This window comes from Chlamydotis macqueenii, chromosome 6, assembly GCF_036417535.1.
Source record: "Chlamydotis macqueenii isolate bChlMac1 chromosome 6, bChlMac1.mat, whole genome shotgun sequence".
NCBI lineage: Eukaryota > Metazoa > Chordata > Aves > Otidiformes > Otididae > Chlamydotis > Chlamydotis macqueenii.
This window is the reverse complement of record NC_141561.1, coordinates 10,251,753-10,262,932: the sequence shown is the minus strand read 5'-3', so window position 1 is coordinate 10,262,932 and position 11,180 is coordinate 10,251,753. Positions and strand designations below refer to the sequence as shown.

At 52.1% G+C, this 11,180-nt stretch overlaps 1 protein-coding gene across 1 annotated transcript; it reads left to right on the top strand.

The window, feature by feature from the left end:
* Positions 1-8,273: 8,273 nt before the first annotated feature.
* On the top strand, positions 8,274-10,440 carry C1QL2 (complement C1q like 2). Its single transcript, XM_086751005.1, has 2 exons — positions 8,274-8,990; positions 9,637-10,440. The coding sequence occupies exons 1-2, from the start codon at positions 8,328-8,330 to the stop codon at positions 9,814-9,816; spliced, it is 843 nt and encodes a 280-aa protein (XP_086607131.1). The 5' UTR covers positions 8,274-8,327; the 3' UTR covers positions 9,817-10,440.
* Positions 10,441-11,180: the final 740 nt, after the last annotated feature.

Here is an 11,180-nt window from a genome sequence, read left to right as displayed (position 1 = left end):
TATCTGAACGTAACAAAGCAACTTGCCTCCGCACAAAACTTACAGCTGCCTCTGCTCAGCTGAATGACTCCTCTCCACTGGGCACCAGTAAACCAGAGCAAAGCATCGCGGAGCCGGAGCATCTGCCTCACCTTGTCCAGGTGCCTTCCTCCAGCCCTTGCACCCTGCTCACTGTGCATAAAGCCAGTTCCTGATGTCCTTAGCTTTGGGTCTCCAGTCCTCACATCTTCCTCTTCATGCTACGCGATTAGCAGAGGAACATGTTTAATTTGAGGGGATGTAAGGTAAAAGTTTATCATAGTAACTGAATGTTATTCCAACAGATGTCCATTTGACGCCATCTGTCACACCTGTGGGTTTGGCTATTATTTCTTGGCTATTATTTCTTACTGATTTTATTCTTGTCTTTGCCTTCAGGGGACAAATTCTCCCTGGTACCTGACTGCAGGTTTAGTAAACTCCCAGAGGGAAGCCCAAGTGCACTTCAAAAGCATTTTTAACATGTGTCTTTCATCCTAGTGAAACCAGCTGCCCATGCACATCAACTCCCTGCAGCAATTTTTCCCTTCACAGAGTAGAAATAATCAGCCTCATGGTTGGGTTTGGAAATTTTGCTAAATTAAGACAAGGGATCTGCATAAATGGACTGATTTTAGCGCTCTGATCTTCCAGCCTCCCTCTTCCCTCTTCTGAAGTCATGACGGCTTGAGAGTTGAGTCCTGCCGGGCATTTCAGCGGGTTTGGAGGGGAGATGGGTGACTTCCAGCTGGAAAGGCTGCCAGGGGTTTGGTTTCATACAGACACACATTGCTGAGCAGCTTGGCCAAGTGCACACATGGTAAATTCAGAAGGCTAGGGGAGGATCTCCTTCTTCTGCTAGACTTCCAAATTCGGCTTACTTTTATGTTTACCATAAATGTGCTTAATTATTATGTCATTATTTTGTATTTTGTATGGAAGGAGCCCTAGCTCAATTTAAAAAGCAGATGCTGGGTTGTATAGCTACTGCAGAGTTATTCCAACAGTCACACTGGAAAAGCATTAGTTATCTAAGGAGACAAATTGAACAAGACAAATCTAGGGCCAACCTGTTTCTCCTCAAGCAGTTTGTAAACACACACTGAGAAGCAGAGAATTAGGAAAGGAGACTTGAAATTGCTCTCGCTGTGACCCGAATGCCAGCCTTCAGCTGGTTAAGGGCAAGCAAACGCGGCCTCTTGCTGCATTTTAATTGACTGTTTTTAAGCAAGACATCATTCAAACCCAATAGTTTGATGGGTGGTGGTTCTTGGATCTTGCCTTCTGTTAAGGACAGATTTATTTCTCTCTAAACCTCCTTTAGCTTCAGCTGAAGACCTGCTCTGGGAACGGGGAGCTCCCAAGCAGCCTGGAGCTCCTGTAGTGTTTCCTCCATCACCTCGGCTGCCGGGGCCGGGTATCAGCTGCTGCTCCGGTACAGCTCCTAACAGCTTCTTGGGAAAATGAGCAGCCATGTATGTTTGGACCAGATATCTTCAGCACCAGCTTCAGTCGTCATCTGAGGTTTCTCTGTTCCCACAGAATTTGTCTAAGCTTTGATAAATTAACTTCAGGGTGTGATCCTGCTCTGAGAGAAGACAAAGGCAAAATTCCCACTGAGTCAAAAGTGGGAAGCAAGGCTCAGTCACTCTGATTGATCTTTTCTGGAAAATATAAGTTGAGTTCTCCTGAATTTGGTGAACAGCACCTGTTTTGGGGATACAAAGGCATTTGGCTTTCCCTGATTCTCTCCACCCCTTTTGGTATTTCTCCAAGCAGCGCCCTGAAGGCAGGTCTGGGGTTTGCAAACTGCTCTTTTGTGGCTAAACCACAACACTGCTTTGCCGAAACCAGGACAAACAGCTAAACGTATTTGCCAAAACACTTCCTCGCAGAGAGAGAGCCAGCAGATTTTGTCTTCCATATACAGCAAGGGGATATGGTAAAGTGCAAATAGCAGCAGCTCACCATGATTGATACATACGACAAAGCCCATCCAACTGCGAGGTCCGTTGGGATTGTACGTGAAGTTCTCCTTGGGCAGGATCTGTAATAGATGCTGTGCCAGTATTGGGGGCCTGATTCTGGCTATATGGACCAAATTTTATGTCTTGCTACAGCAGCACAAGCTTCTGTGGGCTACTGCAACTCTGCCTTACAGACAGTGAGACAAGAGCCAGCTCTTGTCCTTGTTCTATGTGATAAAATGCTTTTTCTGCTGTGCAGGACCCCAGGTACCCACTGGGTCCATCAAATGGAAGTGACCAGCATTGTCCTTTTAAGACCAGTACTGTCAGAAATCCCAGTTTAGGTCAAAATGAGGTGCACAGTATTTGTGGGGAATTATGGCAGTTAATACAATAAACCTAACAATTTCTAAACTTATTCCTCCATTAAGCAAAAATAATCAGTATCCTTATCTTTTATATTTTGTGAATGGAAATAATATTGTACACATTCTGAACATTAACAGATTCAAATTTGCTTTCAGCAAGAAATGTGAACATTTTAGCATAAGGACTATGTATATTATGTTTTACTAGCTGCTGAATACACGGAGTTTCAGATAGTTAATTCTGCCAATGAGAAATATCTGTGAGTCTTGTGATGTGAGAAAGGCAATGAATGAAGCACTTCAGAGGAACAGAAGGTAATGTTATCCATAACTTCCATCAATCATGACAAAAGATGTCAAAACAAAGCTACTCATGGGGATGGGTGAGGGTACTGACACAAGGTCTGCACCTTTACTCACAGTAATCTTGATTTCACCTTCTAAAAGTATTTTACTACAGCTCAGAAAGTCCTTAAGCCATGGATTGCTGGAGGTTGAGAGAAAATACCAAGGAAGTATCACCATAGACTTACTTTGATCTTGACATTTTTGCTAAATAAGAGGACTGAGCTGGTACAGCTCTTCTTACATTTTCAAGTTAAGAGCCAAATCCAGAAAGGAACCAAAAGAAGGGATTAAAGCAGAATTTAAGCACCTAAATTTGAAATGAAAATGTTCCCTCAGTTTCTATCCAAGCCTAGAGGCAGCTAACTGGGGAGATATCTACCTTCAGTCTCCAGGAATTTCCAGTGTACAATGGTCAACTTGCACATGTGCCCAGGAACTCCACCACCTCAGTAGGACTGAGTCCTGCCAGGTTCTGCTGGGGTTACAGATTTCGTCAGGGAACGGCCCAGCTCTTGTTGGCTGTGGAGAAAACTATGTGCTTCTGTTCGTGAGAGGAGTTTGTGCTGAGGATGTGTGGGTGAGAAAGGGAAAAAAGGAAGAAAAAAAACCAAACAAACCTTCGGAGAGGAAAGTGAGACAGCACAGAAGAGTCTTTAGCTCAGCAGTTGGGATGGTACTTCAGGAAGGGGAATTGTGCGTGCCACGGGGAGTGGGCCAGAGCCACCCGCTCTCTTTCTCATGGCATTTGTACCTCACCTTCCTGGCTGGAATTCACAAACAGCTCTTGGAGGATGAGTTAAACTCCAGATCAGTTAGGTGCCCGCACCACTAAATTAAAATCATACTCACCTTTGGTCTTCCTTTCCTCCTAGCTCAATGAATCTTTAATTGTTTTTATGCAAAGAGGAGCAGACTCAAGGTAAGGGCATGCGGTGCTCTCCTCCCTGCCCTCCCCATCTCCCCTGGGTAGCTTCTACCCTGCAGGATTGTGGCAGCCTCCCAGGGAACACAGGTTGGGATTTCTCAGGCAGCAAATCGAGCTGAACCCAGATCTCTTCCTTGTCACCCTGCTGACAACCTCCCTGTGAAACACAGCCGGCCAGCCCCAGCCTGGAGGAGTGTCCTGTTTGCCTCCTGGATGGACAGACTCTGGTGGTACCATGTAGGGTGGCTCAGCTGTGGGGGCAGGTGTGGTTTGAGAGCTCAGCCCCAGATATTTCACTATTTTTACAGCAGAATAAATCCTAGAGAACAAGCTGAAGAATATCCAGCTCACGACACCCCGCAGCTGGAAGACTGAGGCTATTCTCCTGGAAGACAGGAAAGATAGCTTTAAAAACCTGCTCCAAATCTTGTAATGGGTGAAACACTGGAACAAGTCTCTCACATCCCAGGTTGGTGTCCTGACCACTACCTTGGATGCAGCAGCATGTGACAGCAGTGAGAGGCCCGACCATATCCAGCAGGCACCCTCTGGAAATGCCTGTGGAAGGTGAAGCTGATGGAGCAGATGGATCTGATGGAGCAAAAACATCTGAGAGTTACTGGCATCCTGATCTGGGTGGCTGTGCCTTGAAGCAGAAATTAAGGAGGAGGTAACTGATGGAAATTTATGTGTCCTTGGAACTTTGGAGCTTTGATGCAAAGTGTCTGGGTTCATGACATTTGGGAGTTGTGCCTGACCTGTCAAACACTTCCCTGAGCAGCCAGGCTCCTGAGTCCTTGCACCATCTCTGAAAATGGAGTTTTGAGTTAGATCCATGCAAGCTTTTAGGTGCTAAAACTATTGTTTTGTCCAACAACAACAATTACCAAAGCTCCTGCTTGGCCATCATCTAATGCCAAGGTCCAGGCACCTTTTGCGTTTCACCAGGGATGATCTGTGGGTGCCTTTATCTCTCTCCCTTGGCACACCCAAAGGCACCAGAGTCCTGTTAGCCCTGAGCAGCCTGCAACAGATCACTGACCTGATTCACTTCTTGAAAGATGTGAAGTGCATAACTCTAAGAGGGTGTTCCGGTTTTGGCTGGGATAGAGTTAATTTTTTCCATAGTAGCTAGTATAGGGCTATGTTTTGGATTTGTGCTGGAAAAGAAGGAAATGGGGGACATTTGGTGTGATGGCACTTGTCCTCCCAAGTAACCGCTATGCGTGATGGAGCCCTGCTTTCCTGGAGATGGCTGAACACCTCCCTGCCGATGGGAAGTAGCTTTGCTTGTGCCTTTATCCCAATCCATGAGTTTTCTCACTTCTACTCTCCCGATTCTCTCCCCTATCCCACTGTGAAGGAGCGAGTGAGTGGCTGTGTGGGGCTTGGCTGCCGGCTGGGTTTCAACCAAACCGAGGGGCTTTGGCACTCATCACCTCAAATGAAGAAAGGAACCCCCTTGCAGGGCAGATTGCACGTCAGACACTGCTTGATTAGCTGATTTGGTCATTTCCTGCTCCTTGTACTGCTGTGGTGCATCCCACCGCATGCAGAACGCGGTCGCCTAACAGTGCAGCAGCAGCCTGTATGAAGATTGTAAGCTGAGTGTTGCTGCGTGCCTTTTTGTGACTACATCCCTGACAACTAGCACAGGATCAGTGGGTGGCACCAGCAGCATCATCGGTGACAGTGCTCCTTCTTGGGGCACATCACCTCGGTCAGCCCAGAACTGCAGGTCCTCAGGAATGTAGATTCTACTGGAGGCACACGTTAAAGTCACACTGTGTTTACCTTAAAGCAGTCTGATGGAGGGTTTAACTAGGTGATCAGTCCATATCACTGCATCACAGAGGAGTAATTAAATTATTCCCACACAAAATTGCTAGAATTTGACACCTATCCTAACTCTAATATCTCTGTAATCTTCTCCGCCCGCTTCTTCAAGTGCTCAATTGTCCTTATTAAGAACTGTGCCAGTTTTGTCCTGCTGAAAGTTAGAACACATTTCTTCTTCTCCATCTGTCCTTGTTGATCCGTGTGAGTAACAGATCCCGTCACAGAAAATTATCCTGGCTTTGCAGAAGGGGCTCATGAGCTTCCACTTGGAACGTAGTTCCCAGCACCGGTCACCTCATTACAGCAGCGAGTTAATGCAAATAGGGAAGTTGCAACAGAGCCCAAATGATACAGGAACTTAATTATTCAGAAAAGGGTTAGAAAAGCGACAGTGCGGCTGCTGCCTTTGGAAAACAGGCGATTAAAAAGCGACGTTAGGGGGGTTTGCAGAGCTCCGGGGGAATAGCAAGAATTCACAGACTGGGGGGGAGCCGAGCTAGTGACAAATACCAGAACAAAAGGGAAATTAATAGAAGCTTAAGTAGGGATGATTGGCAAAGCAGCATAATTTATTTGTGAATTTATTTGTGTTTACCACGGTTAATATATGGGAAATTATCCTAGGGCTGTAACAGAAACAACTACTAGAAATCATTTTACAAGGCTTTAGACAAGGGTAGGGGCTTTTAATAACACTGTGGGATGCAACTGTTAATTCAGAGGAGACGAAAAGGACTTACATCTTTGTCACAATCTCGTTTCTTAAAACATGTAGCTGCATTGTGCTAAGTAATAGACACGGTTACTCTAATATGACTACGCAATTCTCAGGGAAAGGTTTTCATTTACAAGATTAATTTCCCTTCCAGCTTCAAATGTTGAAAAAAAATAAAAACCAGAGAGGTTTGGAGGGGCAGGGCTGGAACCTGATCTCAGCAAAGCCCAAATAAGTCCAGGAAAAAACACGAGACACCCACAGGGATGTAACTGAGATGAGATCTGGTCCTGAAGTGCATGCATTCCAGATGGGAAAGCCTTGATGTCCCCTCCTTAAATTTCAAGGAAAGCTAACAAAAGAGTCCCAAGTTCTTTTAGGGCATTTCTGCCATTCTTGGAAGAAACCTGGATGTCACCATTTGCATATGATGCCTTCAGGCCATCAGCTTCATCAAGGCTTGGATCAGACTGTTCCTTCGACCTCCAGCTCTGTCTGTTTGAAGACAAAACAGGCTGCCTTCAGCTCTGGTGAACCCACTGGAAATTCACCCTTCTTGTGCACCAAGGAAGCAGAGGACCCCGAAATGTTGCCCTTAGGAAATCTATGTAATCACTGTGCCACTCTCTGCTTTTTTTTTTCTGGGAAAGGTGCTTAACCCATGGCTATGAAATGCGGGGGTAAGATCACAACTTACTCTCCCCAGGGGACATCCCTGCAGGCAGTGAATGATGCGGGAGCTCCCGCTGTACCACTGCCATTTACTCAGAAAATCAAAGGCAATTCATCACAATTTCTCGACTGGGGGAAAACCCAGTTGATTTGGACCCATCATTAGGCAGGGGAACCTACAAAAAAACTGTGCTGTAACCCAACATAAACTCTGCTAAAGATATTTCTTCCCAGGGCTCCCCTTCCACCTGTCTGCCTTTGGGAAATTGGGACGGGTGTAATGAACTTTAATTACAATTGGATGTGTTGAGGAGCACGATCCACTTGCGATGTTGTCCTGCTCATCTTTGGGCTGCCGAACCTGAGCAGGGGGAGGCTGAGGAAGGCTCAAGGAACACGCTGGGGCAACCTGCTGCCTTCATGGGGCTTTTCTGCGACCTTCTCCTGCAGAAAGCGGTGGGGCTCGGCAGCGGTGGCTCACTCCCGGCTCACTCCCCAGCTGCGGGCAGGGAGGGATGGAGGGATATAGGGATGGTGGGATGGATGGAGGGAGAGATGGAGAGAAGGATGGAGGGAGGGATGAGGGATGGAGAAGGGGATGGTGAGAGGGATGGTGGGATGAAGGGAGGGATGCAGAGGTGGATGGAGGGCTGGAGGGAGGGCTGGATAGAGAGATGGATAGAGGGATGAGGGATGGAGGGAGGAAGTGGTTTCGAACGGCAGGTGAACGGGGCAATGCGACTCGTCCCCGACCGTCCCGGTTTCAGCGGGGCGCAATTTGGGCGGTACCCACAGGGACCCCGCCGATGTCAGTGCCTCTGGGGCGGGCAGACTCCTCCCATCTCCCCTCCCCAGTGCCAGCCGTCGGGGTCAGGAGAGCCCGGAGGTGTGCGGGACGCCTCTCTACCTCTGCCCTCCCCGCCGCCCGCCCCGCCGGGGGGGCCGTGCGGGCCAGCCTTGGCAGCCGGGCGCATCGCGGGCCGCAGCGGCAGCGGAGCCCTGAGCACCCCCACCCCGCGGCAGCTCCGCCCCGGCCCCCCGCGCTCCGCAGGTGGGTACGCCCAGCTCCGCCCGGCTCCGCGCCCCCCACGTCGGGGCGGCGACGGCAGCGGGCGGGCCCGTTCCCCCTTCCTCCCCCTCCCCAGTCCGCACCGCGGGAGCGAGGGGCAGAGCCGGGCTCCCGCTCGGCCGGTCCCAGCCCCGCCGGGCGGCCGGGGGCTCCGCGTCCCCTCGGAGCGGCAGCGGTATGGCGGGGCGAGCGGCCGGCTGAGGCGGGGGGCCGGGCGGGGAGGCGGCGGGGGCTTCACCGCCTTGTCTTGCCGTCCCCCGCAGAGAGCGGCCGGCCCCCCACACCCCCTCACACCCCCCCCCCCCCCACCATTGCCTCCCACGGTAAGGAGGACCTGCTCGCCGTCGCCGCCCGGCTGTGGCAGCGGAGGAGGCGGCTGGTGGCCGCCGCCGGGCTCGCCCTGGCCATGGCCGTCGCCCTCCTCGTCGCCGTCCCGCTGCTGCTGCTGCAGGCCCCCGCCGGGACCGGCGCCCACTACGAGATGATGGGCACCTGCCGCATGATCTGCGACCCGTACAGCGCCGCCCGCCCGCCCGGCCCCGGCAGCACGGCCGCCGTGGAGGCTCTGCAGGACCTGGGCGCCAACGGCCCCCCCCCGCCGCCGCCCTTTGTCCAGGGACCCAAGGGGGAACCGGGCCGACCGGGCAAACCGGGACCCCGCGGACCCCCCGGGGAACCGGGTCCTCCCGGTCCGCGGGGCCCGCCGGGGGAGCGGGGCGATGCGGGGAAACCCGGGCTGCCCGGGTTGGCGCTGGCGGGTCCGGGGGGCGGCAGCGGGAGCGGCGGCGGGGCGACGGCGGCCGCGGCGGCGGGCGGCGAGGCGGCGGGCGGGCTGAGCGCGGCCTTCGGGGGGCCGCGCATCGCCTTCTACGTGGGGCTGAAGAGCCCCCACGAGGGCTACGAGGTCCTCAAGTTCGACGACGTGGTGACCAACCTGGGCAACCACTACGACCCGACCAGCGGCAAGTTCACCTGCCAGGTGCGCGGCATCTACTTCTTCACCTACCACATCCTCATGCGCGGCGGCGACGGCACCAGCATGTGGGCCGACCTCTGCAAGAACGGGCAGGTGGGTCCTCGCCGCTCCTCCTCCTCGTCCCGAGTCGGCTGTGTGTCTGTTTGTGTCCCCTCCTTCCCACGGCCGCCGCCGCTCCCGGGGAAAGGAGCAGCCGGAGCATCCTCCCCGCCGTCGGGGCGCGGGGTGGGGGGGAAAACCGACGGGGAGCGGCTTTAGAGGCGCGACAAACTCCGAACTCCCGGCTTCTAAACTTTCCTGCCGGGCTAGGGGCGTGGGGAGGGGGAAGGAAAAGCGAGGAGGGGGGCGAGAGGGAGGGCACGGGGGTCGTGGAGGGGCTGAGGGGGCTGGGGAAGAGGGACTTGGAGGGCTGGTGGAGGGAGGGCCTGAGGGGACTGAGGAAGAGAGACTCAAGGGGCTGGGGAAGAGGGACTCGGGGGGCTGATGGAGGGGCGAGGGAAGAGGGACTTGGGGGCTGATGCAGGGATTGGGGAAGAGGGTCTGGGGGGTCTGGTGGAGGGGCTGAAGAAGAGAGGCTCATGTGGCTGAGGAGGAGGGGCTGGGGGGACTCATGGAGGGGCTGATGGAGGGGCTGGGGAAGAGGGAATGGGGGGGCTGGTGGAACAGCTAGGGAAGAGGGGCTCAGGGGGCTGGGGAAGAGGGGCTGGGGGGCTGAGATACCCCATGGTGGTGCTGGCAGGTGCGGGCCAGTGCCATCGCCCAAGATGCGGACCAGAACTACGACTACGCCAGCAACAGCGTGGTGCTGCACCTGGACTCCGGTGACGAGGTGTATGTCAAGCTGGACGGGGGCAAAGCACACGGAGGCAACAACAATAAGTACAGCACTTTCTCTGGCTTTCTTTTGTACCCCGACTAACACACAACAAGCGACGCCACGCAACTGGCCCTGCCACCAGTGCGCGTGGGGCTGGTCTGTGTTTCTGTACCCTGCCGTGCCACTGTTCCTGCTGGTGTCTGCTGTCTCCACAGGTCACTTTAGCTTCATTATCAGTTTGTATAGTTTTTTTTTTTTCACCCCTGTGGAAATGAAATAGAAGTGAAACAAAGCGGTCCCCTTCTTTACTCCTCCCCACTTGCTCTGAATCCCCCTCTCCCTTTGTCAGCCTCAGTGTTTTGTGTGTCACACGAGGAACTCGGCAGCTTCAAACTCTTGAGTGGTTCCTGGGATGTAAGAGTGCCCTGAGTTCGGACTGTGCCGCACATGGAATTTGAACTGGTCACGTTTTTTTTGTCAATGAGTATTAATTATTATGATGAATTTTCAGATCAACTATTCATGAAGAGGGACTGGACCATGACTGGTTTTTCCTCTGCTGCTTTATTTGTATGGGGTCAAGTGTAGACTTTTCTTTTCTGTGCAATGCAATGCTCATGTGAATGATGGTGTCATTAACGTCAAACCTGTTCCTGTCTGCAAAAGAATTTGGTCATTGACCACAATCACCAAAATACCACATTAAATTATGTTTTTAGACAATGCCTTCTTGCTGTCTGTCTTTTCCAGTGCTGCAAAAGAGTGCTGTGGTGGTCCCATGGGAGGGTGGGAGGTAAGGGGTGGGGTCGCTTCAGTCCTTCAGGTTTGCAGCAAAATTTAAATTTAGGATGGGGCACCTTGGCTGGGTCTTGATCACGGTCCAAGGAGGCTGGGGAGATGCAGAGGGAGAGATAAAAAAGCTTCACCTTTGCGCAGTTTCGTAAAAAGGCGGCACACAGTCATCAAGAGGTGAAAGTGGGGGTGTGGAGCGGATCTCCTGAACAGATTTACTGGGTCTGAGCCAGATCTAGAGGTTAGTGAAGTACAGGAAAAGCAGTTTAATCAGCGATTATGGAAAGCCATGTTTCTGTAACACGCTTGACAAATGTAAGGAGGCAGCAGGGGAGAGAGTCTGTGCGTGGATGGGTTGGAAACCGCACCTGACCGTAGGTGGCTCTGCACAGTCCCTGAGATGGGCAGTGAGAGAAAGCTGAGCGAAGACCAACAGATTCAGACTACTTGGAAAGATTTTCTCCTGCTGGCCCTCGGTAAATCCTAGCCCTTTTAAAAGTGCGCGGGTGTATAGCTAGTGTGTGCGGTTCTGAGCCTTTGGTGGAGGAGGTGCATCTTCATCCTCACCCCAGTGGGTAACCTCCTCCATTTGGGTAAAGCGGGGTTGTGCTGCTGAAGCTAGAAGAGCTAAGCTGATTTATAAGACCTCTTACTTCCATTTTATTGTCTTGTCA

Coding starts and splice junctions, on each gene's coding strand:
- C1QL2 (XM_086751005.1), top strand. CDS start 8,328: ATGGCCGTCGCCCTCCTCGTCGCCGTCCCGCTGCTGCTGCTGCAGGCC. Junction 8,991..9,636: donor ACCTCTGCAAGAACGGGCAG/GTGGGTCCTCGC, acceptor TGGTGCTGGCAG/GTGCGGGCCAGTGCCATCGC.